The 25652-nt window shown below is 43.5% G+C and overlaps 1 protein-coding gene across 10 annotated transcripts in view; it reads right to left on the bottom strand.

Moving 5' to 3' along the window:
• EPHA5 (EPH receptor A5) overlaps positions 1 to 25652 on the bottom strand; it is a 191196-nt gene that overhangs the window by 71685 nt on the left and 93859 nt on the right. For 4 of the 10 annotated variants that reach the window (XM_041479823.1, XM_041479825.1, XM_041479826.1 and 1 more), the window contains exons 4-5: positions 13427 to 13582; positions 7403 to 7738 (exon numbers count right to left, since the gene is read on the bottom strand). The exons of 2 other annotated variants lie outside the window; for them this stretch is intronic. In XM_041479823.1, the coding sequence (XP_041335757.1) occupies positions 7403 to 7738; positions 13427 to 13582 (492 nt within the window). The remainder of the gene's footprint in view (positions 1 to 7402; positions 7739 to 13426; positions 13583 to 25652) is intronic. 4 more of the 10 variants (XM_041479829.1, XM_041479831.1, XM_041479827.1 and 1 more) reach the window with 3 other exon arrangements.

Genomic DNA, 25652 nt, shown 5'->3' with positions numbered 1-25652 from the left:
TGTTTTATTAAATGCCTGCAAGTCCACTGCTAAACAGCACTGAAAGTACTTTTACATTGTTTTTTTGGCTATTTTGGAGTCCTGGTGTCCTAAGAGTATCCTCCAAAGTATCATTTATGCAGACTGTTAAAAATGTAAAACTACTTTTAATGCTAAAATCAGAGAAATAACATAGGAGACAATGGAATTACCAGCTTGCAGACTGAGATTAAAGAGTTGAATGGGACTTTATTAGCAGAGAAATTCAAAAGCAACATTCATGGGGGGAAAAAAAATCTATAAATTGATGTCATCTGGGCAGTGGAACCATTTCAGATGCTTTACTTTTGCTCTCTGCCAGGTACTGTGCTCAGCACAATACAAAGAGAACTCCCTGGCCCTGAAGAATGTGTTTTAAAGGGATTAGAATTAGATTAGTGTAAGATTACTTGGCAATCCTTTAAAAATATGCCAGCAAAATGGGAAATAAGATTTTAAACCACCTCTATCACTCTTGTAATGTAACATGAGTAATGCCCTGTAAAAACATAAGTTTCTTAAAGCTCTGACCTTGTGAAGTTCTTACTACACCTGATCGCAGCATGGCCTGCTCTATGCTTTTTGGAAAAAAGTCAGTATTTGCTACTCATACACTTCTTAAAACCTGGTCTCAGGTTGCCCAATATCTGCTACTTTACCCCAAGCCTGAGGTGATGTTGCTGCTGGGGAGTCTGGTGGCTCAGGGATGTTACAGAGTGGTGTCAATCCTGCTGGTCGCAGCATCTCAAGCCAAATATTTGGGCAGCTCTTTCTCCCTCACACACATCTGCATGGCATCATGTGGGTGCAGCCCATGGATTCATTTTCCCTAAGTATAACCCAGGATTTGCTTTTTGTACCTCATGCCTCACGAATAGCACACTTCGAAGAAGACTAATTGTTTTACCATAAAGATGTTTGTCTCACTGTCACTGGGAGATGGTAAAACCTGCACCCTTCTGCACAATACACAATGGCTGTCATCAGCTGAATCTCATAATGAGATCTTCAGCATCCTTCTTTTTCACTTTTTCAGGAGAATGGTGGATAGAGACAACTATTTCTTACTATTTTTATTTTCATCTATATACAAGATGTTTTAATTTCATGTCACAATTGAAAGGTCTCTCTGCAGATGCAGGAAAATGGTTTTTCTTTCATCTTTTAATGCCCTTATATATCAACCACAGGGTTGTCTCACACACTTCCAGAAAAAAAACGACCTCTAACTAAAAGTCATATTGTAATTTGGGGATTTTTTTTTCATATTCCAAAGACTTGTCTCAGTATTCAAGCATGTATTTCTAATATGTGAAGTATAACAAAAAGACTTATAACAACTATGAAAAAGTAGCAATTACCGATAGGGGAGTTGTAAATAAAACTGTAAAATATTAATCTGATCCATAATTCATTTGGTAACAGACATCCAGCCATCTGGGCTGGGGTGAACTCATGACTCCGGAATAGGATGCTGGATGAAGATTTTGCATTCAGTATAAATGCAGCCAGCACCAAAAAAACAACAACAACAAAAAATTCAAACAACCAACCTTTTGTAGAGCATCAGCTTTCAGGTTTTACTTTGCCAGTGTGTTTCCTTTACACAGCCTGTGACTGCATGCTCAGATTGCATGAGACCATGCTTCAAAAACATACCAAAATACTTCTTGAAGCTGATTACCAGCATATGCATGGAACTTTGCAAATGAAATTATTCTCTTTCTGGCTGAACCTTCACTGGCTGATCAACACTAATTTTCACATCTCCCTGAATATGAAGGGTATTCACAGCCAGCAGAAAGTTCCTGCTGCAAGGGGCAGTGCAGAGTGCACTCAGCTTTAAATAGAGACTATGGTCTTTGAGGCAATACAGTTTACCTGCACATATTACCCCTGTATTCACCCATCCTGGTATGGCAGACATTCTCTGCTTTTAAGATAACATTGTTCTACGTTAAATGCTGCAATACCTGGGTTAACACACTGGAAGCCAGTGCTGCTTCCCTAAATGGCAGTGCTTTCCACAGAGATGGGCAATTGCAAACCTTAAAACCTCTATTTATGCCACTAATAGCTCCTCTCTGGCCAGTGTGAATCTAAAGCAGAATTTAAACTACCAGACATACCAAATTCATAAAGGATTGCCTGCAGCCGTTAGAATTTTCTCAGAGTCCATAAAATAATTAGACAAATTCATGCGAGAAAAATCCATTAAGGGCTATAAAGCACAAAGAGGTGTTTCCTGGAGGTTGGAGAGCGCTCTAAGGAAGCCCTGAGGTGTGTGCTTCCTACTCTTAGCCCTTCTATGGTATCCACTAGTGACCACTGCTGGGAAGGTGATGCAGCCCAGTGGATCAAGTACGGTTACAATGGATGTTTAAAGGCAAGCCCTGCCTAACAAGCTGGCTGTGGAAAGGCACTTTTTCAAAACTAAGCATCTGCTTAAGCTTTTGCAGATCCTAGGCTAGCAGTTCTGGCTGAAAAGTAGAGCTGCAAGACCAGTCTTGCTTCTTGTGTGAGATGATGGAACATGCTGCCCCTAGTGGAGAATCCCCTTGGAAATGTTCTGTTATTCCTGAAGAAAATAAGTAAACTGCTCCCTTCCCACACCAAACCAAACAAACCTGGAAGACTTCAAAGTTGGAAGAATCAGGCCCTGAATGTTACAGGACTTGAACTCATCAGTTCCCAAAGGCAATCTCTGGAAAAGTGGTTCCCATGTCTTGCCTCATTTTCTGATGTCTTCTTCCCAGACTGTGCAGGGCTGCAGTCTCTTGGTTTCAAGAGCATGCAGATACTGATGTAAGATTCCAGCAAGATCTACATTGCAGGTTTCCCTTTCCAAACCAGCCTTGGCTGCTTTTCAAAGAAAGTACACATCCTGACTGCTATGGAAAACATGTTCTCCTTGCTCCCCTCCATTGCAGCATCACAGCTTGCGCAATTAAAGGAAGGACCATGGCTTTCAGCACACTTCCCTGCTCAAGAGCCTTCTAGCTGCTCCAAGTGTCTAGTGGTTTTTGGTCAGGTAAGAACCTAGCCATGCTTCCCAGACAGCACTACAGGTTGCCAGGTTCTGTCCTCCAACACTTTTGCTTAAAAAGCACTGCTGCTCCACAGGATGCAACTTCTATCTCTGGTTTGGCCTCCGGCATGCAGACTCCTTGAGGCATTAGACATATTAACTCCTCCTCTGTTAGCAGGCACATCTGGACCTTTCTTCTCCTCCTTGCCCAGAAGGAGGGCAAAAATACCATACAGGTCACAGAAGGGGATTGAACACTGGCTTCTGACTTTTCAAACAGAAAACAGGCAGGGGGTTTATCTAAAAACACACACAGAGAAGGTCTTGAGTGCAAAGGAGTCTGTGGCATCTGGGATGCCAGCAGGAGAACTGCCCCACTCTCACACCCCCCACCTCCAGGCCAGTTCTGTGCCTGAAACCATTCCCAGCATGGGACTTGCTGACATCAAAAGCAAAGAAAATTGCTTGGCTGTTTAGGCTGGCTTAAAGTGAACACTCCTGGCAGGTTTTAAGCCTAGAAAGGTTTTAAACATTGCATCTTTCCAGTGTATTCCTGCGATGATACAATGGGCGTGCAGGCAACCGTGAATCAAAACTGCTTGCTCCCTATGGACCCATTAGGAGACACGCCTCTGACCAGGACATCATGGTGGGTGCTTTCTGTACACAGGGCAGATAAAATGAAAGACCTCAAGGGAGATGCACATCTCTGTCCAGAGCGACAGCATACCTTAATCATCCAACTTGGTGAAAGCGCTGAGGAAAAAAAAAAAAGTCATGCAGTTGTCACTTGAAAAGCAAACTTCAGTATTAGCAGTACACACAGACTGCTCTCTGGGAACCATTTAAATAGGTGGAGGTTTCAAAAATATGAAAACTGAGCAAAACCATGAGCAAGGGAAGCATGGCTAACTCGATGCTATCATTGCCACTTATGAATTATTCACTATGCTCCAGCCCACATGCACGAGGCACACTTTTTAACACACTGTGAGACTGCATTACAGATGACTTCCTGCCATCTGTGCTGGGAAGTCCCTTGGACACAAATTTTGCAGCAATGCCATAGGGAAAAACCATGCTTGGGTCAACTCCTGTGCCTACAAAGGGAAGAAGGTCCTCTCTGCCTGCTGCACCTCTAGGGTAGCCAAACAGAGGCCAGCACAATTTCTATCTCTCATGGCTCGTGGCATTGCTCATCCTTTCTAGACACATGTTTTCCAGCAGAAAAACACCAGCAAAATCCCACAGAAACAACAAAGGTTTTCAGATTGCAAGAGGGTTACAGGAGAACTCGTCCTGTATTTGGAGCTTAAGACCACTGAGTCCTGCATTGATCAGCTCCATCCCAAGTAGTGCCAGGTCTCCAAGGACTGGGGGAACAGAAGAATGCTGGGGTCACCAATTGAGACTAGCAATCAGCCTCTTCTTGTGCACAAAACTTTACTGTTCCTTCTCTGTATTTCCAAATTTAAGTACAAAAGTTCTGAGTAAAATTAAAAAAATCAGTCTGAAAATGCCAGATGGATTGCGAGCACCAATTCTTGTACTCATTAGAGGAGAGGAAGGGGGGAAAACTATTTTAGAGTGAACCACCTTTTTTTTTTTTTTTTTTTTTTTTTCCTCCAGGAAGGAATCCCTTTGAGAGTCTAACCCAGAGGTAGTTTCTGCTGCCAAAAGCTGCCATGCCCAGACGGGGTGGTGCACATGAGGACTCACTGCCTGCACATTCTTTGCAGTTCTGAAATGAGCATGGTCTTCTTGGGATGGACAAAAGCCAAACCAACAAAACAGACCCTGGCATTTCTCTGCAGTGCTGGGTTACTGAATATGTGCCAGCAGGACTCCAGCAGCCAGACCTATCCCATGGCATGCAATTTTTCAATTTCCTGCAGCCAACAGATCTTGTAGCAGGATTTCTCCTACTGTTGCAGCTGGCCTTGTGTCACTGATTCAACTTCATTAACCAGCCTCTGTGAAAATATAATCACCATCAGAAAACCTGTGCAAGGGAAAAGATAAGACACAAAAGCTGCACCTCTTGGAGGTAATTCCAGAGGGAAGGTGGGTGGCCTGAGACTCCCTGAAGCCACATGTGCCCTGCCTACTCTTACTTGAGAAAGGACTGTTGAAGTCAGTCTATATCCAGAATCACTGGGCATGGAGCACTCCATTACTTGCCTCAAAGGACATTTTTTGGAGGCACCTTAAAAAATTTCCATGCTCGGCAGTTACTCTGATTTGCAAAGTCCCTCTTTCTGTCTGCTTTATTTCTGGCATGGGCAAACCCATGATGGCCCAGAGGAGTGCTGAAAGAGCACATCACTGGGAAGCCCATTTGATGCTACAGCTCCAGCAGACAGGCCTGCCTCACCTCACAAACACACGATGGGACCATCCAGACAGACAAGAAAACACAGTCACCACTGCTTTCTTTACACTGCAGTTTGGTTGAACCTCCTGTTGAATCAACCATGAGAGCACAGAGACGCAATTTCAACACCACACAGTGTATCAAACACCCATAGCTTGATCCACTAGTATCTCCCGTGATTGTGGCTCCACTAAGATAAACAGGGAGACTTAACCAGAAGCTACACTTACCCACTTGTCCTTAGCACGGGACACATTTGTCACAGGTTTCCCAGTTCCTCTAAGAGACCTTCCAATACAAAGCTGCAAGTGATAACTGTGCAAGGGGGTTATTCTTGGCCTGATGCAGCTATGTGGATAAATTCTGCTGCAGCTACGAAGAGTTTGGGATTTAAGTCACAACCCAGGACCTTTTCCTCACTGTCTGCAATGATTGGCAAGGTATCATCTCCTCACGCACAGCTACATTTACTGAGATTTATGTGGATTTAATGCCACACATCAGGGAAAATCCAGTGGCAGCAATGAAATACCAATGCAAACCCACTAACAGGAAAATATACTTCTTCCAACAGCAGAGTTACTGGCAGCAGCCTCCACAACAGGAAAACAGGAAAACAGTAAACAGCATTAGGACCACGGCACCCACTGATCTGCACTAAACAGGTGCCTTTAACGGGTGTCATACTGCTGTCCTCTAATATTCCTCCAGCAGATTCCATGCCACATCTATCAGCAGCACTCCCAGCATGCCTTGATTTCCTCTCCTCAAGAAACATAGGAATGATTCCGTCCAACACTTCAACAACCCAGTTTAATTACCAAGACAGGTATCTGCATTTCCTTGCTGCTTGCTGTGCCAAGCCTGTGCACGTAGACCTGGGCAGCAGGAATGAGATGCAGCCCTGCTCCAGCTAGTGTTTTTCTGTTCCACAGTGAGGATCTGCCAATCTACATCCAGCTGTCACACTGAATTGCCCACTGGGTTTCCTGGCTGAACCTTGTCTGGAGAAGGCAGGGGGCGGCTCCAGTGATCTGGCAGCACAGTCCTCACAGTCTCAAATGCCACCTGTTAAGTCCTGGAAGGGCTTTATGGTGGATAAATGCCACTGGGGAGCCCTGAATTAAATGTCAGGAAGCAAGCCAGATAGCAAAAGGAAGAGACCATAAAACACAGAGCATGAGGGACAAGAGAAGGATAGGTCAGTCTGTAGGGCTTTACAGAAGTTGTGTGATGTGCCTGGTGTGTTGATGCACACGGAAGGAGATGCAATAATGTTCCTGCCTCCCATCATACCACCAAGTGACAGGGGACAACGGCAACTCCATGCCTGTGTCCAGAGTGACAGGTCATTCCAACTTCTGGGAAAAAGAAGGGCAGACAGATCAGAGCCCTGGACAAAGGAATAAACCAGTCTACATGATCTCTGTCTGCGCAGTGCAAAACCAAGAATGACACAGTATGAGTGAAATCCTAGCCCTACCTTGTTGGAGAAGCAGTGACAATGTAACACACCTCAACAGCCTGAGCCCAGTCACTTTAGCATCACAGTGTAGAAGAGGGATTAAATTTTCCTAAGTCACTAAAAACAATTTTCTTAGGGTAACTGTTTGTAAAGTTTAGATGTTTTAGCCATTTTTAATCAAAATGGACTCTTAGAAGTTTCCCTGGTTTAGTGGATGGATACACCAACATGAGAAGAAGTGGAGGTATCTCCAAATAGCCTAGTGTAAAAGGAAAAAGTCACAAATCCTAAAAATGTGTCCTAAAAGTGTGTCCTAAAAATGAAAGGAAACATACTGAAGACTGCAGTAATTACAACCTATGAGACAAGCACTGCCCACCTCCCACCCCCCATATTTGAAGAGGCCATAGTCCAGCCTTCCATGCTGGAGACTTCCACCCATTCCAAAGGTCTGCACTGGGTCTGATTGGCTCAGGCTCCCACCCCAGACATTGCCCCAGGTTGAAGATCCACTTACCTGCCTGGTTTGTGGTTACATTTACAGACACAAACTGCCGGGCTCCGGGGTTCTGGTCGGACACTCCATTCACTGCCTCAATTTCAAAGGTATAGTTTGTATGAGCAAGCAGATCCACCATCATGACAGAGGTGTTTTTCAGGCCGGTTTGCTGGGGGAGGTACCTGACATGACCGCCACACGCCTCACACAGACCTGAGTGTGAGCTGCACTTCTTGCATGCAATATAATAAGACACATCTTTCCTTCCACCAGTATCAGCAGGGGGAATCCATTCCAGAAAGACACTAGTCTCGTTAACATTTGAGATGGCACTCCGAGGAGCAGAGGGGGGTCCTGGTTTGCAAAGTGAGAAAAACACATGGTAAAAACAGTATCATCAGTCATCCTGCTCGCTACTACTCTCTAGGCTGAAAAGAGAGGCCCCGTTGCTCACGGGGACCATTTGCAACAACACCTGAGGGAAAACAGGGATTTGTTTTGAGCACTCTCACGTTGCTCAAGAGATCTGTGTTGGGATGCAGTCACCTGTGTGGGAGGACAGTACACAGGTCTGGCTCAAACCCAAGAGGAGAAGCACTGAACCCTGGGGCATTGTCTCCGGTGCTCTCCTGGCTCTTCCTGCAAAGGGATTAGCAAGCCTTTGCCCTGTCCAAGTTCCTGTTGGCTTCACCAGGGGCAAGATTCCTCCTCCTCATCCCGCTGCCCCTGTACCACTAACCCCTAGGTCCTTAAAAAAAGACACACACTGGGGTTTTCACACCACCCAGGTACTCAACTCAGATGCCAAATCTTTCCTCTGTATGCAGCCGCCTCTTCCATCAGCCATTTGGCAGCAGTGAGACCAAAGCTTAGGTATCCAAATCACACTTAAGTGAGATGCTCGATGCAGCCCAAAGCAGATGGTGATCTACACGGGCCACTGGAAACACGGCTGTGTCCAGCCACTCCATGGCAGCCCTCCTGGTCCCTGCCAGGCTGCGGCACGGCTGGTTACCCACGCTGCACTTGCTTACTTTGCCAAGCCACCCTGCTCAGGATGCCAGCGTGGCACTGGCAAGGCTATCCAAGGAGGAGCAGCTGCTGCAGAGGTACCAGAGCACCTGCACAAAGTGGGCTGCTTCTCCTCATCCTGCTGGGAAAGGCCATGGCTGGGCAAGCAAAGCCCACCTGCAGGCACCTTCAGGACTTGCTGCCTCGCAGAAGGTGCTGCCAGGTTTTTGTTTTCAACAGGTTTGTGCTGCACATGAAGGGCAAGCTGCAGATACACCCTGAAGACAATGTGAAAGGACAAGCAGGAGTCTCATGCAAGCTATCTTCATGTTAAGTACTCAGGGAATGCTAATGAATGAGGAAGAAAGAGGAAATTTATCAAAGCAAGTCAGGATGGATTTTAGTCACAGCACCACTACAAACTATACAGCAAAGGCTGGGATTTTTGCGACGGAAGGCAACACAACACACTCCTCTACGGTTTGAATGGAGTTGTCAAAACCCACAAGCAGTTCCTTGAAAAGGGTCCAACAAGTAGCTTCACTAGCTAGACATCCATATGAATCTTAACAGGCTGACTTAGGCTGTCATCTTCTCATTTTGTTGTGATAACTAAACTCGATTCGTTATTTAAAACAGGCAGTGCTGCAAAAATGAAATAACTTTATAAACCAGAAGCATTCTCCTCCATTTCCTTTTTCTATTTCCCTCTCTGCGTCTATAAAATTTGTAACACTGATAAACTGAAACACTGTAATGATTTCGACTCAAGCTGTTCTGATTCAATGAGAAACTCACTGACAGAGGAAATAAATAATCCTGATGTATTTTTTTCTTTTGTTTTTCAGAGGAAAAGCAGTTGAAGAAAAAAGCTAAGTTTGCTTAGGAAATGCCAGATCATCTTTGTTGTGTTCTGTGATCCCTTCAGATCCCTACAAACAGGGAGCAATCCACTCCCAAGCTGCACCCCAGGGATCCAGCACTATTGAGATAATGACACCAACATACAGCCCAAGTCAGGACTATTTTCTGCTGTGTCATACTTGTACTGATATAATGGAAACTATAGAATTCATCACTGGAGCTGTATGGAGTTATATGTGCTGCACTTGAGGATTTTTTATATGTTTTTTACTGGTTAAATTGCCCTATTTTTTCTTCCACTGGATGAATGCCCTTTTGCTGATGCCAGTACTCTAGGAAAAAATAAAGAACTCAGGCACAAGAAACACTTACTGGACAATGTGTCTTTAACGGGGGATAAATTATTACTTTTGTAAAGTCACCAGAGGTTTCTACTTGCTTTGTACAGAAAAGTCACCTACTCTTCTTGAAGGCTTAAAAACATCAGCTTCAGTGGAAATGCTTTAAAACTGGCTTTTGTAACCTATAAAATTAGTGTTCTCACAGGGCCTCAGAGAAAGGTCTTCAGAAGAATCCTGAAGCTGTACCTGAATAAAACTTGGCTAAACCCCAGCTGGGAGAACAAAAAGGTGTTTTACCTTCAGAACAGAGGGGCCCTAGATCTGCTAAGGTGGTGTGCTTTAATTTCCACACTCCTTTTGTGAAGGGCACAGATATTAGTCTACTGACTTTTAAAAAGATACATGTAATTTTTGAATTTGCTATTCTATACCATCAGATTCACTCCTTTTGCATCAGTTTTCTGAGAAGAGGCAAACACTTTCTGAAAACAAAAATATTGGTATTTTCCTTGATGGACAGCAAACCTCTTCTTTACTGATCCACATATTTTAAAAATATAACCTAAGAGAGAAATTACTCTGAAGATAGAAATATATGTATGTAAACACTCGAAGTTAACTGCAAAGTTTTTGCAAGTAGACTATTACAGTAAATACAATCAAGTCTTTGATTTGTCCCATATGTCATAATACTACAAATATTTCCCCAACATGCTCTGAGCAACAATAAGGCTACTTGTAAGAGACATGAGGAGAAAAGAAAAGGGTGGAACTGTTTTGATTTTAAAGAGATATTGTGCAAGGAACTGAAGCTAGGATTATGTAGTTAAGAAGAAATAAAATGCAATTACTTCCTGGAAGATGCACAATAATATTAAGAGAATTCTCAAATATCCATCAGGACCAAATTTTTTTCTTTTTTGTCTGAGAGCACTAATTATTTTAGACTGCATCACAGAATTATGAGTTTCAAAATTACCAATCATTACTGACAAAACATACTTTAAAAACTGTTAAAACTGAACAAAAATGTATTCCTCCCTCTCCCTGTACTTAACTGAGCCAGTGACAGTGATATAGCAGCTAGTTTTCTTTAGTGATGCTGGTGGTGGTGGTGGTGGGGAGTCTCATGCAGCTTGGAACTGAAAAACATTCACTTTAAATTAAGAAAATATGATTTTACAGCTATACCGAGTGGCAAGGGGACTTTGCAGGTGTAGATGTGAAAACAAACATTGATGTATTCTCTAAAATTAACTGCATTTCTTGTTGAAGGAATCCTATGAATATTATTAACTTCTGTGGCAATAAATAATAAAAACATTAAAAAAAAAACCCTTGCAATATTTTCCTACCACTCATGACTCAAGTCTCTCTCACTTTTGTTTTAGCTCATGATGAGCTGTTCCCTTCCAGATATAACTGGACTGGTTTAGAACACCAGTGTTGCTACCTACTCTTTACTGCCCCTGCCAAAATCTTCTGCCCCTGCTGCTGAGCTGGAGCAGCACATGGAGCCCTCCTCATCACCTTCAGCACAAACAGAGCAGCATTAGGACAAAATCTTAAGAAAAGATGCATGGGGAAGGTGAGGATGACAGAAGCACATGGAGAAGGCTCAGATACTCCACTCTGTTTTTGGGGTGGAAGGTGTGAATGCCAGCAGAGGTGCTGCAACATCCTCAGCTGTGGCTCTGGGGTTTGCAGTGGGAAGCAGAAGCTGAGCTGCACCTTGATGGGTATTAAACTTCTCATCGGCCCCAGAAGGACTTGGTACCCTGCCAAGCCATATCCTAACAAAGCTTCAGGCACCACACCAGGGCTTTAAACTAGCTTACAGTAAGCTCTCAAGACAAAAGTAAAACCCACACTGAAAGAAAACCACCCAAACAGTAAAAAGCAACAAACTCAGACAGTCACCACCGATAAGTAAGTACAAAATCCCCAAACAAACATAAAAAGAAAATCCCATGGTATTTGCAGAGCTGGAAATTACAGCCTTCACCTAGAGGGTTTGAACTGCACTAGAAACCTGGGAGCAACAGGATCTTGAACTTAATTTCTTTGTAACAGGAGTTGTTCACCTCACTTGCTTGTGCCTCTCCGAACCCTGCTGATGCTGCTCAGGCCACAGGCATGCATAAACATCCTCATCCAGGACGGCGGCTCCTCCCCTGGCTAATGCACCAGCAGGACAGACTGCATGTCTACCTTTCCACTCTGAGAAGGGCAGAGAGCACACCACTGATGGTGGGCGGGAGGCACAGCGGACACCAGAGTCTGGCATAGCTCTCTCTCAGTTGCTGGCTTTGACTCTGTCTGAATAGAAAAGCCTACTTTAGGAGTGTTCCAGAGCTCACTGTGTTTCCCAATACCATGCTGGACCACATTTATCTGAGTTTTTAAAGTCAGGCCAAGGGGTAAAATGAACACCAAGAAATGCTGGTATCAGATTTTTCATGCTGTAACTCACCCTGGCCATGCCTTCAAAAGACTCTGGCACACCTATTTAATAAACTGGGAAGCACTTGCATGACTCACCCCCCAGACCTCTTTGATCTGACAGCACCAGTGACTCCTATGCTGCCTAAGGCTGCCTTCTCCTTCCCTGCAGCACAGCTTCCAACAGCCATGCTCCTTTGCCTGGTGAAAATCAAAGGCAGAGTTCAAGGGGCCCAATTCTGCTCCGAGTGCCTCCTGCAGGCAAGCAGAGAGCTGCCAAGGGCAGTTTCCTTTGAGAGAGTGTGTCTCCAACAGGAACAGACTTTTTCTTTCTCTGTTTGAAGTGGAAAGATGGGGAGATATGAAGGACATCTGTATTCACTGGGAAAGGCACAAAAGCTGCTACCATCCCTACATGATGCAAAGTACTTCCCTATAATATGGAAGTCACCACTGCACCATTGTCCAGTGGCTCTGAGAACGTATGGAGTCATAAACCTACTTTTTCCTCCATTGCTTAAGTTTCTTGGAAGCCCCAACTGCTCCTGCACCAGTAGTTCAACTCCATTTCAGTAATTTTCAATCACTTCTGCACCACAAAAGTTACATTTGGAGCGTGACAGTCCCAGCTCAGATCTGTGCTACACTCAGCAGGACTAGCTGGGGCGTGGAAATTGGGGCCTTAAGTATCTGAAACAAACTGAACAAGGGACTTTCAAGGCACAGCTGGCAGGACAGCTCATGGGTGGCAGGAGAAGGGTAAAATTAGTGATTCTGATTACACCAGCTCCACCCTGGACTCCCAGTAGCCCAGTGTGCTTGTTATACTGCCCAACCCCTACATCCAGGGGATAAGTTCTACGCTTTGGAAAAGCAGTTTCCATCACAGAGTTTTGAGAAGAGTGACCATCTCCAGGCAGACTGGAAAGATAGGGCTCTCCCCTAGCTTGTTTCCTGAAAATGAGCTACAGGATGACACCAAGCAGGGCCATGGAGATTCTATCCACGCCACTGCTGGCAAGGATACCCGTGGTTAATTCCGCGTGCGTGCCCCATGCTGGCACCCACACACTGACACGGATGCCCAATGCCATGCTGCTGGCTGAGCTCACCCAGCAGTGCAGGGGGACACACAGAGCATTTGCTCATTACAAAAACTCTTGCTGGCTTGGATGCCAGCTTTCAAAGCAAAAAGCACTGAGAAGCCTCTTCTCGTGTAACCGCGAGCACGGTGGACAAAGACAGTGACGTTACAAGTGTGTCAAGACTAGTTCAGACTCCAGTGCAGAGCCTGAAAAAGCACATTAGTTAGTATCATAATGTCTAGTCACAGTACAGGAACAGCTTGAAAGGATTAAAAACAACCCTATAAGCACATGCTTACTTGTACAGGCCATTGTAGGTGGGTCTGATTCCTTCCTAAAATAGTGTTCTTCACACAGGCAAGATGTGGATGCTTCATCAAGTGTGTAGCTGTGAGGGGGACATTTGCTGCAGGATGGACTGTGGGGTGAAGCTTTGAAGAACCCAGGTCTGCATACTGTGAAAAGAAGAACCACAGGCTAAGCTCTCCCATCATAAAATTAATCTCTTCACATTTCCTTTTAAAAAACCCCCGTATCTTCAGCTATAAAACAGACAAATGCTCACAAGCTATTTAGTTTGCATATTTTAAAACAGTCTATGCCACTAGCAGATAGTGCATGCTTAAATATCTGCATGAAAAGAGAATGTGAATTTGTTGATTATTTCGTTCCCCTAGCATCTGCCATTGCTGGATATTTATTTTCCTTGTTGAATGCATTAGAAGTAACATCATCTGGGCTCTGCTTTAGAAAACATTACTGTGATTTTTTTTCGTTCAGTCTTAGGAAAACAGGTAAAATACATTTCATGGTTTTTTGTTTAAGATGTTCTACACCCAGAAATCAATGTCTCAGCAAACAAATAGCAACACAGTGGTGGAGGGGATCTCAAGATCGACATTTTTAAGACATTGTGATAAGGCTACTTCCCTAGGGTCTTTCCCCCTGCAAACCTGTAAGGAATTTTAAAGTGCTCCATATGACAGGCTGTTCTGGGTATAGTCTGAACTAGGCATGCTAACCATACAAGGTATTTCTTCCAGCCCCAATACATATGCATGACGAGGCACAAGGACTTGATCTGAGAGTTACTTTTTTTTCTTACAAATCCATGGCTATGGGTAGCTTGGGATTTTTTTTTTTTTTAAAGTAATTTGAAATGAATACAGTAGTATCTTGTTTTCATCCTCCCGAAACAAGTGCTTTTTCACCTATGCAAAGCTCTCTGCACTTCACCTGTGTGTGCACACTCAGCCAGAAGCAGTGATAGCCACAGTTTTGCAAGTGATTTTTAAGAAAAAACCCAGCTGGTTCTGTATCATACCATTATATACAGAATTACAAATGCACTGTTAGCAAAAGGAGGAAATGGTGACTTTCTGTTTGTCTCAAAAAGCAGAGACAAGGAGACATGTTAAACCAGCTCTAAAGTGCTGTTACCTTTCTTCCTTCTGAATTGCTTTAAAATATTTCTGCCCAGTATGATATTAATGATGCACAGATCTGCTAGCAGACTTGAAGAAGTTACCTGTAAATCCCAGAGCCTTTCCATCTGCATTCAAACTCTCCCAGTTGTAATTAGCTTGCAAAGGAAATGAGTTCACAGTGAAAGCATTAATATTATCCCATCAGGAATGTCCCAGACAATCACAGCATGTGCTAAAACTCAGTAAGTGATGACAGAATTCATCTTCACCGTAGGTAAAGTATAGGCTCTGATTGACCAACTAGGACAACTGCTTCTAAAGCTGGCTCTGCTTCCTGCAGAACCAGAGAAACTCCCTTGACATCTTCCCTTTTACGTCAGTAGTTTCTCCACCAAAGGTGAGACACTTGCACATCAATTCCCAACTCCCAGAGCTGAACTCTTAAGCCTTTGGTGATGAAGATCACTCATGCATCAAATGTGTGACTCAAGAGCATCCAACAGACCTCCCCCAGACCCCACCTGCACAGCCTTGCCCAGACTTCACACCTCTCAGAGCAGGTCCCAAGCCCAGCACAGGCTGATGGTGACCAGGTCACCCCATGGATCTGCAGCTGCTCCGCCCTGCTGTAGGGGGTGATCAGCTCCCTTCTGACCTGCCCAAACCAAGCACCCTCCCACTGTCTTCCACAGCTTCCCTTTCTTCCCACAACACAGGCAGAGAACGACTGGTTGGCCTGGAGAGATTTACAGGTCCTAAAAACCTGTTTTCCAAAATTGCTCATCATCCAGCTAGTGTTCCATTCCATTCCTAGGCTGTGGTATCCACCTGCAGGGTGCAGTTGTTCTGCTTTGTGCCCAGACACCAGGACCAGCGAACAGATCTAGGGCTGAATCTCTTCTTGATGGCTTTTAGCAGACTTGCCACAAGCTGCCCTCGTGATTTATGGCACATCCCTCAGTTTCCAGCACACACTTAAATTCTTTTATTTACTTTACAATCACCTTCAAATGCTGCCCTACCTACAGCAAGGACTGTTATACAGTCTCTGGAGAGTCTTCTGGGAGAGCAGACCACCAAATGCTTCCTCTCTAGCCCACAATTTGTATTTCAAGGCCAAATCAAACACCCTTGCACACACAGACAACAGTGGGGAAATGAAAGCACAAAAATGTGCAACGTGTAATGACAGCAGTGCACATCTATTGTGTACTCAATGTAATTAGCCCTCAAAAAAGGACCTGAATTTATCTCATTATGTTCTATCAAGACAGACAGAAAATCATTACAGCACAAGAGTTTACTGTGCTTCTATTTTGAGCAAAGCAGCAAATGCAAAATAATTCAGTTTTCCTTGACAGATTTTAAACGAGGTGTAGCTTGTTGATGATGGTACAATACGTAGCTCAGCTCAAAGGAAATGTGTGGTTTTCATGAATAAATATGGAGCCAAGAGATGCACAAGGCAAATAACCCATGTTTTAATGAGAGATGTGAAATAGAACTGAACTACACTAATTTTTTTATAAACTGCAGGCTCTCATGGGTAAGTCCCATTTATATTCAAAAAGTATTAGGAGGAGTGCTAAAGATCATTATGCTACCCTGAAGATTTCAGCATGAGTCCTCAAAATAAACAGGCAGCAGAGCAGCATCCTGTTGGACCAAGGTGAAACATTCCCGTGTCAGTTAGAAAGGAAGAATTCATGGACAGGAGATGGGTTATGCACAAAAGGGGAGTACAGAAAACCAAAATAAATGCAAGAAGTACCACAGTGAATGGTGTTGGCTGAATCCACACACCTGAAACAGATGCTCTGGGGAGGACAGGGGGATTTCCAGGGTTCCCCAGAACAGCCTTCCAGGCTCTCATGACCAGCAGCTCCTGATGGAAGCCACGCTTGCACTACCAAGCAGCTGTAGCTGCATGGGTGTCTCAGGCACAACTTGTATCTACTATGACAACTCCCTCTGTATCCCTTCCTGTGTTTGCTTTGTACACAACACAAAGGAGAGGACAGCCTGTGAGATGGCTCAAGCTGCAGTAGTTTAACAGACAGAGATGCTGTGATGGAACAGACCCTGTTTAGATGAAAGCTGACCCAGGGGCACCCTACACCTCCACACTGCAGAGCAAGTATCACAGCAGGTGGATGAGCACAGTCTGCTGAACTGAGCAGCCAAAAGCAGCAGCTGGTACCCTGTCCATTTTCTGCCACTGGTGGCAATGTCTCAGACATTTTGCAAATTTGTTTCAGAGCAGAACAGGGCCAAAAACAACTTACCTTGCATGTACCTTGGGTTTTGGTCTATTATCTTGCCATTCCTCTTCTGACAGTCAATCTTATAATCTCTTCATGAAGTATACATAACTTTATTTAAAATTACATGGGTGTCTAGTGTTTAATTCCTAATTAAATTTTATTTTAGTCTTCTTATATTTTTATCTCAGTATTTTCAATTCACCAGCCATTGAAAGGATACACAGAACTAGCACAGTACAGTCATACAGATAATGGTGATATCTATCTTTTAGAGGGGATAGGAAAGCAGGAGAAATAAGACAAGCTTAAGGCTCCCCATAATCTGCTACAAGCCAGCTGAAAAGAAATGAAACCAAGTTTGAAGCTGTTGATGAGATCTGCTTCTTTCTTCTTAATATTAAAACTCTTTAACTGATTAACAGCCAGTGATGTGTGAAAATAGTCTTTAAATTAAATTGGTTGCTAGAAAAAAAATATTATTTTTAGAGACAGCAAATACGCTATAAACAACCTGCTAGTGTTAGGTACAAGTGGGATGTGTTTCTGTTAGTAGCACATCCATTATTAGCAAATCAATTTCACTCTTTTTATTTTTAATAGCAGCCACAAAATGCGCCATGCACAGAGCATTAACATCGGTGCAGCCTCCTGCTGCACTCCTTAAAGGGGCCGGAGAGAGATGGCTGTGGTGAAGGATGGCAGCAAGAGCATCTTGGGATTGCAATGGCATGAGCTGATCCCTTAAACCAACAGCAATCGGATCAAAAGCTGTCTTTGTACCTCGCAGAGGGGAGCCCACAAGAGCCATGCTGAAGGGCACTGGCTCCTGGAAGGAATGTGGGTGGATGGAGGTAGAACCACTGGTCCTCTTACAAAGACAACTGGCCTCTGCCAACAACATGCTGAATGTGCTGTACCAGTACTAGAGACAGCGAGTACTGGGGAGGAGGCAAAGCAAAAAGATGGGAGAACAAGCCAGTAACACCAACCAGCTGGGACTGCTTGCCAGATTATTTTCTGCAAGCCTTAACATCCAATGATTTGTGGCTGCATCCCTGAGCCTTGGCTGAAGACTGCAGCCGACAGGCAGGGCTACTCTCCTCTCCAGCTGCCCCATGCCTTTGCTGCACACATCCAAGGCAACACATGCTGGAAGAAAGGACCACATCCAAGGCTTTCCATACTCACATGACCATGTCAGTTAAACCACCCAACCATCACGGAATTATTAAGGCTGGAAAAGACCTTCAAGATCATCAAGTCCAACCTGTGACTGAACACCACCATGTCAACTAAACCACAGTACCAAGTGCCACACCCAGTCAGCTCCTGAACACTCCTAGGGATGGTGATGCCACCACTTCCCTGGGATGCCTGTTTTAATGCTTGAAAACCCTTCCAGTGAAGAAATTCTTCCTGATGTCCAACCTGAATCTCGCCTGGTGCAGCTCGAACCCATTTCCTCTCTGTCACCAGCTGCCAGGCAGATGATTTCCTTCCTAAAGTGTGTCCAGCCTTCTTGGACCCTTTTGTTATTAAGGACTGTATCTGAATCATTGTCCTGAACAAGCCAAAGTCTGCCCTCTGCACTCTGGAAGTGCAAGGCAGGTTTTGTAGACACCTTACCTAAACAAGAATCAAAAACTTTATAATTCTTTGGTCACAATGCCCAAAGCAGGCTTCAACCACCACATCTCCCATCAGCCCTACTCTCTTCATAAGCAGCAGGTCTAGCAGGACACTGCCCCTGGCAAGCTCATTCACCAGGTGTGTCAGGAAGCTAACATTCCACACACTCCAGGAACCTCCTAGACAGCCTCCTCTCCACTGTGCTGAGTCTCTAGCACATATCCAGGAAGTTAAAGTGTCCCACAAGAACAAGGGATAATGCGAAACATCAGCCAGCTGCTTGTAGAATATTCTATCGGTCTCTTTATCCTATAATTAGTATTAGTGGGAATTCCAGTTTTGTCCCTGTAGAGAGAGAAGCTAGGAAACATGACCCTATAAGCCTTGAAACCCAGGAGATATAAAAAAGGTCCAACTTATTACTCTCTTCACACTCTTGTGATGCTGGGAGGATAAGCTCACAGTACTTAAGTGCTTAGGATCAGTAAAGTGACCTTTCACATGTCCCAGAACATAAAACTCAAACACGAATTATACTGTCTCCCTTGCAGAGCACCAAATTAGTCTCCACAGTAATCAGAAACCACAAGTGTAACTCATAAGGCAGTGCCACTAATCCATAAATAAAGCTAAAGGACTAAATCTAAAAAAAATTAATGAGGATAAGGATGCCTACCCTAGATGGAGCACAGGTTATCTGGCTGAGGTTTCCTCCCCAGCCTGGAAAGACCCCTGGCTTCTCCTTCACATCCTCAATCCCATTTACCTTTCCAGACTGCCAGCTTCTTCAGACAGGGATACACAGCTCACACTGTCACAGCTTTTAAAAGTAAGCATAGTGTAAAACTCTCTGCCCCGTGGACAGACCCATAGTCCACAATGAGGCAGCTCTCAGCTGAAACACAAGCAGGACGTGGAGGGATGTGTGTGTGTGTGTATGTGTATGTGTGTTTTCAGCTCTGTAGCTCATCAGCTCTGCTTTCATTAGCACATTGCTCTGGTGCAGGGAATATGCCTTGAGAGTTGAAGGATCTGAGCAAAAACAAGCTACAAATAAATCAACCCTGTTCTCTGGAGCTGCCATGCCTTGAAGTGTTTGCACTGAGAAGAAGGTGCTGCTGCCTCTTAGATGTGTCCAAAACCTATAAAAGGGTTTAGCGAGGTACAGCCTTTATAATGTGGAATCAATTAAAATGCTGAGAGGCTCCAAGCCTCAGCTTGTGCTCCTGACACGCTCTTTTACTTACAAGAAAAAACAAAACAGAAAACCACAATGGACTGTCTTCGTGTCTCCCAACAAGCATAAACATATGAATGCCAAGCTCTTCTAAAAACTATTTCAAGAACTACAGCAACCCACCACAGAGCATCCTTCTGCAGAATTTACAAGCAGGCTCCCAAGAGCTAATCCAGCCCTCCCTATAAACTTTCCTGAACTGCAGGCTGACACTGAAATTGCTGCCAAAGCTACAAAGCTACAGAAAAATGTGTAAAATGCCCCAATTACATCTCTTTTAGGCTTGGTCTCTTCTATCTGCAATAGTGCTATGTTGCTTCCTGTAGCATGCCTTGGGGATTTGAAGGGAATTAAATAAATACCCACTAATAAAACATTGTAATTTGAAGCTGTTGGTTCACTTCAATCCAGCAGACTTGCCAGCATCTTTCAGGAAGCTCAGTACCCAATGCTGCAGTCCAAGACCTGCTAAAGGTCCTTTTAAATGATGTCCTGGAGCTTGCTGGACAAGTGAGGCATCTACAGGCTCTGCACTCTGAAAAAAGAGACTCGGTTTCTAGTTTGGATCTCAACCAATTCATGTTTCTCAAATAGGAAATATTCTTTAAAGCTTTTTTTCTTTTGTTCTAAGAAAACATTGTCTTTTGATGCTGTCCTCCCCAACCCTGAACTAACTCAGGCTGAATTATTTCCACTCTGCATTGAAATCAGCTCTAGCTCTGAATACAAAAACAACCTTAAAAACTAGAATATAAATAAGTTAGTGCTTTCAGTCCCTTCCTCTGAAACACCACTTTTTTCTATCATGTGGCTCACTAAATTGTCACACAATAATTTATGACATAACCGTAGTCGCTAGAAAACTAAGAATTAACTGCCACTAATGACATTAATGTCTTTCTTCTAAATGTTATAAAACTTCATCACATGGCATCACTCTGAAAAATTCATCAAATTCCCAAATAAACTACATTTTCAAGACATAAAAATACCTAGAACACAACACATTTGAAAACGCTCATGCTTACATTAGTATCTTAATGGGCTATATTTCTGCACATTCTGACTTTGCTCTAAAGAAGATTTTAAAGCAATCAATGAGGCAAAACCTGAGTCAAGCCTAAACTCTCAGCAGTGTGATGGAGGAGCAGGGAAAAAGATTTATACTGGCATATATGCAAACCCACACTATCATTTGTGTTGATTTCACAGAAGGAAAGCAAGCTATGGAAAATAAATGCTCTTAGGGGAAACAGCAGATTTTTCAAAAGCATTTAGCACTGCACAGGCTTGCTCCCTGTGCCAACTGCAGGGCTAGGCACAGGTTTGTGCTTTGGTTTTGTGGGGTCTTCCTTTTTGCCAAACTCACCTGTCCAAAAAAAACCTGAGAGAAACTGGTACATTTCTAGAGAAAGCACTTAAGGTGAAGTGTCATTTCCTAGCAAACCCAAAATTTCTGTGACCAGCAGCTGCATGCTCTTGCAAGCATGTACAAGGGCTCCTTCAGCTCTCAGCACAGGCAGCACCTGCAGTCTTCCTTGCTCTCTGGCTACAAGTGACAGATCCAGGTTGATCTCACTGAACCCCAACTATCTGGCTTACAATAAAAGAGCTGCAGCTCTTCTGCCTATCATATTTATAAATTATGTATCTTCACAAATCTCTAGGTCCACAAAGATCTATCTGTGTATCTTTGTTCTCTGGGGTGTGGGACAAAGACGCACTTAAATTACTCCTAAATTACTGTCTTTGTTTTTTTTTTAAATGAAGACAAACGGAAATAATTTTACTCCCTTAAACAGAGGAAGCCATGATTTACAACGCTTCACCTAAAGGAAAAATACAATTTAAGACACAGAAGGCAGCAGAGACACATTTGTTTCCACATGCTCGTAAACATAACTTAAGATGCCCGGCTCCACACATAATCCAAGAGGCACAGGAGTCTATTTTGGGGGTTTCTGCACACAAAGACACGCACCCGGGTTATCCTTTGTTATGCGAATGGCGACTTAAACATTCAAGCTGCAGTGCCGTGCTAAGCGAGGGGAGGATTGATGGACAAGCCACAGAACTCCCTCGAGTTCGACAGCAGCATTGACTGAATAGCAATAACAAGCATCGTCCCTAAAGGCAGCTGGGGGGACAAGATCAAACTTGAAAATGATGCAGCCAAAACCCCTGTGTCCATCTGTATACACCTATTACAGACAGTAATGCAAAGATCAGTTGGTCAAATCTCCTGGAAAATGGGGCTCTTCAAAGCTACATGTTTGCTGGCACAATACTACAACGAAAGGGTTTTAGTCTTATCGTTCGGTCTGCCATAAGGATCTGGAGCCCAACTGGCAAAGAAAGAAACATCCTTTAATTATGCTGTGGTTTGGACAACTGCAAGCCACTGTGGTTAAGAAATATGATGATTGGGAGGATTTATTTTGATGATTTATGACATGTGTGTTTACTCTACCAATCAACCATTTTAAGGTTTTAGCCTGAACTAATAAACTGTACATAAGCAGACAGTAAAGAGAATTAAAAATTCTTAAAATATTTCCCTCCAATTGGCTCTACCTTGCTTAACTTCATTTGTGTGAACAAGATTTCTTGCTGGTATAAAATTAGCCTTTCCTCTGCTGACTATTTGGTCCAAAATAGGCAGCATCCCACCAATCTACAGTGATGCTAACACCTACTCAAAGGATCCTTTCAAAGCTGGCATCAAATGTTTAAGGGCTTGTTTGCTTCTAGCTTTATGATCATCTGTCTCAGGAGGTAAATTCAGCAGGATTGGCTGTAGACAATTTGGTTTAAAATTGTTCCTCTGTAATTTATGGCTGAACATATGTCACTCCAGACACATCTATTCAAATTCCATCAGAGGGTGACGGAGATGGATCTTTTATAGTCCTGACCAAAAAAAGATAGGAAGGATTTATCCAGAGTTGACAGAACTAAGTGTGCTAAATGGGTTTATGCACAGAACAATGACTTCGGGGAAGCGATGTTTCTTGGAGTGTGTTTTTTGTTGGGGCATTTTGTTGTCATTGCAAATTTAAGGTACAGGTGATGCAAGCCAATTTTGCCTTGGGCAGATAGCTGAGAGGTGCACAGAAAGAAACATGGACATATCTCTTGGGGAACACCTTCCTCCAGTCATACCTCCTTCCACAGAAACTCACGGGCTTTTACACTGGAGCATGCTAGTTGGAGTTACAAAAGGAGGTCTCACTGAGGTAAATTCTGCCCTGATATACATACCACAAGATGCTCTGGCTTGTTAGAAGGCCACAAATCAAGGAGTGTGTGCAAGGAAGACATGGCAAATATTAATACCTTGAGAAATTTAACCAGGAAAGCTGAGCAAGCTCTAAACACACAACCAAGCGCAGAAACATCAAACAGTTATCCTGTCACACAGATAGAATGCTTCATCATTTCAGTTTAATTAACCAGACTGACTGGTTAATTAGAACCAGACTTAAAAATACTGAGATTATTTGTTAAGTTGATTAAACTACCCCTTTGGGTCAGATGAACACCGCAACACTTTACAGCTCATCTGCCCTGCCAAGTAACTCCACCAAACATCTCCTCTTTAGGAACAAACTCAACAAAGGGCAACCTGAGGCACTGCTGACTCTTCCCATGCCAGCTGGACAATACTGGGAGCTTTTCCTCTGTGTTGCAATCCATCAGAGAATTTATTTCAGCACCATCTCTCCTGTTTCTGGAGGAAAACTTGCTGCATATAAAACATGCTCAAACACAAGACAAAACAATGTAACTTGACCTTTAAACGCCCTGGTTTTGAAGCCAGCCTCAATACTCTTTGGGCAGGGAGCCTAATGGCTTTTGGATGCTGGAGTTGGGTCATCCTTGCCATTAACTAGCTAGAACTGCCATGACTCCAGGCTAGTCAGAAAAAACCCAAAAGCCCAGAGGGGGGAAAAAAAAAAAACCCCGCAGTTATATCCCCAGATGATGTTTTATCAGACATACAAACATTACTTTCCACGTAACATAAACATTACCTTATGTAATAAACATACAAACAGTACTTTTCTAAGACAAAAGCATCAATTGGGAGGAGACATCCTGCTAACAGCCCTGTCCACTGCCTCTTCTCAAAGGCTTTGTTCTTGCCCCAAAAATGGCTGTTTGACATGTGCAAGTGTTCCAGAAATTCACATATGTAGCAAAAAGTAAAGCAAAGCAAACACTGCCTTCCCTCTCGCTACAGGAAGCCTTACCATGATGTCCTTCCTGCCAAAGCCATTTCCCCATACCGTAAAGTACTAGCCTGAAGCACACATTGCAGCAGCAGTGCTGGCATTCTCACAGGCTTTTTATTTAAGGTTGTGAGCTGCCAAGGCTTGATTTATGGATATTTAATTCTCAAACTATTATAAAGGAATACTGTTGCTCACATGTAGCTCACATGGCTCTCCAGCTATATCTAAATAAATAAGCACTGCCTTTATGAGCTTGTTTGCCCTGGAAACCCTGCACTGCATTCATTTGTAATTTTTGCTGCATCTCTGCACCCTTGCATTGCATCAACTCGAACAGTCTTTCTAAGGCAGCTTGGGGAAAAAACACCCAAACCAAACCTTCTGCTTTACAGAAACCATTCATGTTGGATTTCTTCAGGGGAAGACTGGAAGACACCAAGAGGGGAGAAAAGGGAGCAGGTGGCACAGGCACAAGAGCACTGCACCCTTGGTTTGGCATACCTATGCCTTGCAAGAAAAAAGATTGCAACCTGCTGGTCTTATGTCTTATACACAGCCACTCCCAACAGCTTGCCACTCCTCATTGCCAGCTCCAATTCCACACCTTGTTTGCAAAGCCTTGTCAGGGGCTGTGGCATCTGTCCTGTGGTACCCAGCAGGAAAGGGTGGCACAGGAAGGTGCTGCCTGTCCTCTCAGCAGCCCTGAAATGTAGAGACTGCAGAAGAACATGAAGAATCAGTTTTGTCATGAGGAAGAGAAGGCCCAAAAAAACCCAAGAGGGAAAAATAGGTTACTAGCCTTTTCAAGAAAAAAAGCCTGAAATGAGAAAAAACCACCAGCAAAGCTAGCAGAAGGCAAATGCAAAAAAATGTCCAGTATTAATTATTTTATTTGAAGGGGGACACTCTGCACTGAAAGACCAAACACGATTTTCTGGACTCAAGTATGAACTGATAATATTCTCCTCCCTGTAATCTCTTGGCCTCCCCAATATCTAGCATCCATTCCATATGGATGCACTTTTGGATGTTGGTTTCTTTTCAGATGCACTAGAGAGCTGCCAGAAACTTCTGTGGCTCTGACACTTAGCCCAAATACCATTTACAATTTATTTTTTCAAATTTGCGCAAGTGGTAAAAATACAAGGTTCATTATTCCACGCAGAAATTCTCTTATCATCCAGCCAAATTTAAAAATAAATAGTTGCAATTAAATGTGTCGCTACATTATTTATGTAGATGCATTCAATTTGCAGAAAGCTGCTATAAAAATACTCCCCTTCAATCCACGGGAAATTTATTGCACTTTTATTGTATATTTTCTTCTCCCTGCTCAAATGTATGCTGCTCTCTGCCTTTTTTCACCCGTGTTACTTAACACATTATTTTCCAGCCACTGTTTCTCCTACATTTGTCTTGAAAGAATGAGGGATGTAATCTAAATCCAAATGTTTCTTGATTATTTGTGAACAAGGCTGCTAAGTGATTACTAGAAAGAAAATTCCACTATTTCCCTTGAAATCAAGCACCACTCCTTGTCTCTGCATTTGGCTCTTACAGCTGTTGGGTAAACGATATGCACCAAGGCTGCCCAAGGCTTCTGCGTGCATATTAATTCTGTCAGAAACTCCAGACACTAAAGAACTGCTAATTTAACAACAGACAGTGAAATTATTTTTTCTTTCTTTATTAATTGCTGTGCTATTTGAAAGTGACTTCACTGCCTCCACTGT

Source organism: Pyrgilauda ruficollis, unplaced genomic scaffold (assembly GCF_017590135.1).
Source record: "Pyrgilauda ruficollis isolate IOZ18807 unplaced genomic scaffold, ASM1759013v1 scaffold5, whole genome shotgun sequence".
Lineage (NCBI taxonomy): Eukaryota > Metazoa > Chordata > Aves > Passeriformes > Passeridae > Pyrgilauda > Pyrgilauda ruficollis.
Note: the sequence above shows the minus strand (reverse complement) of the source record. Positions and strands in the feature narration are given on the sequence as shown.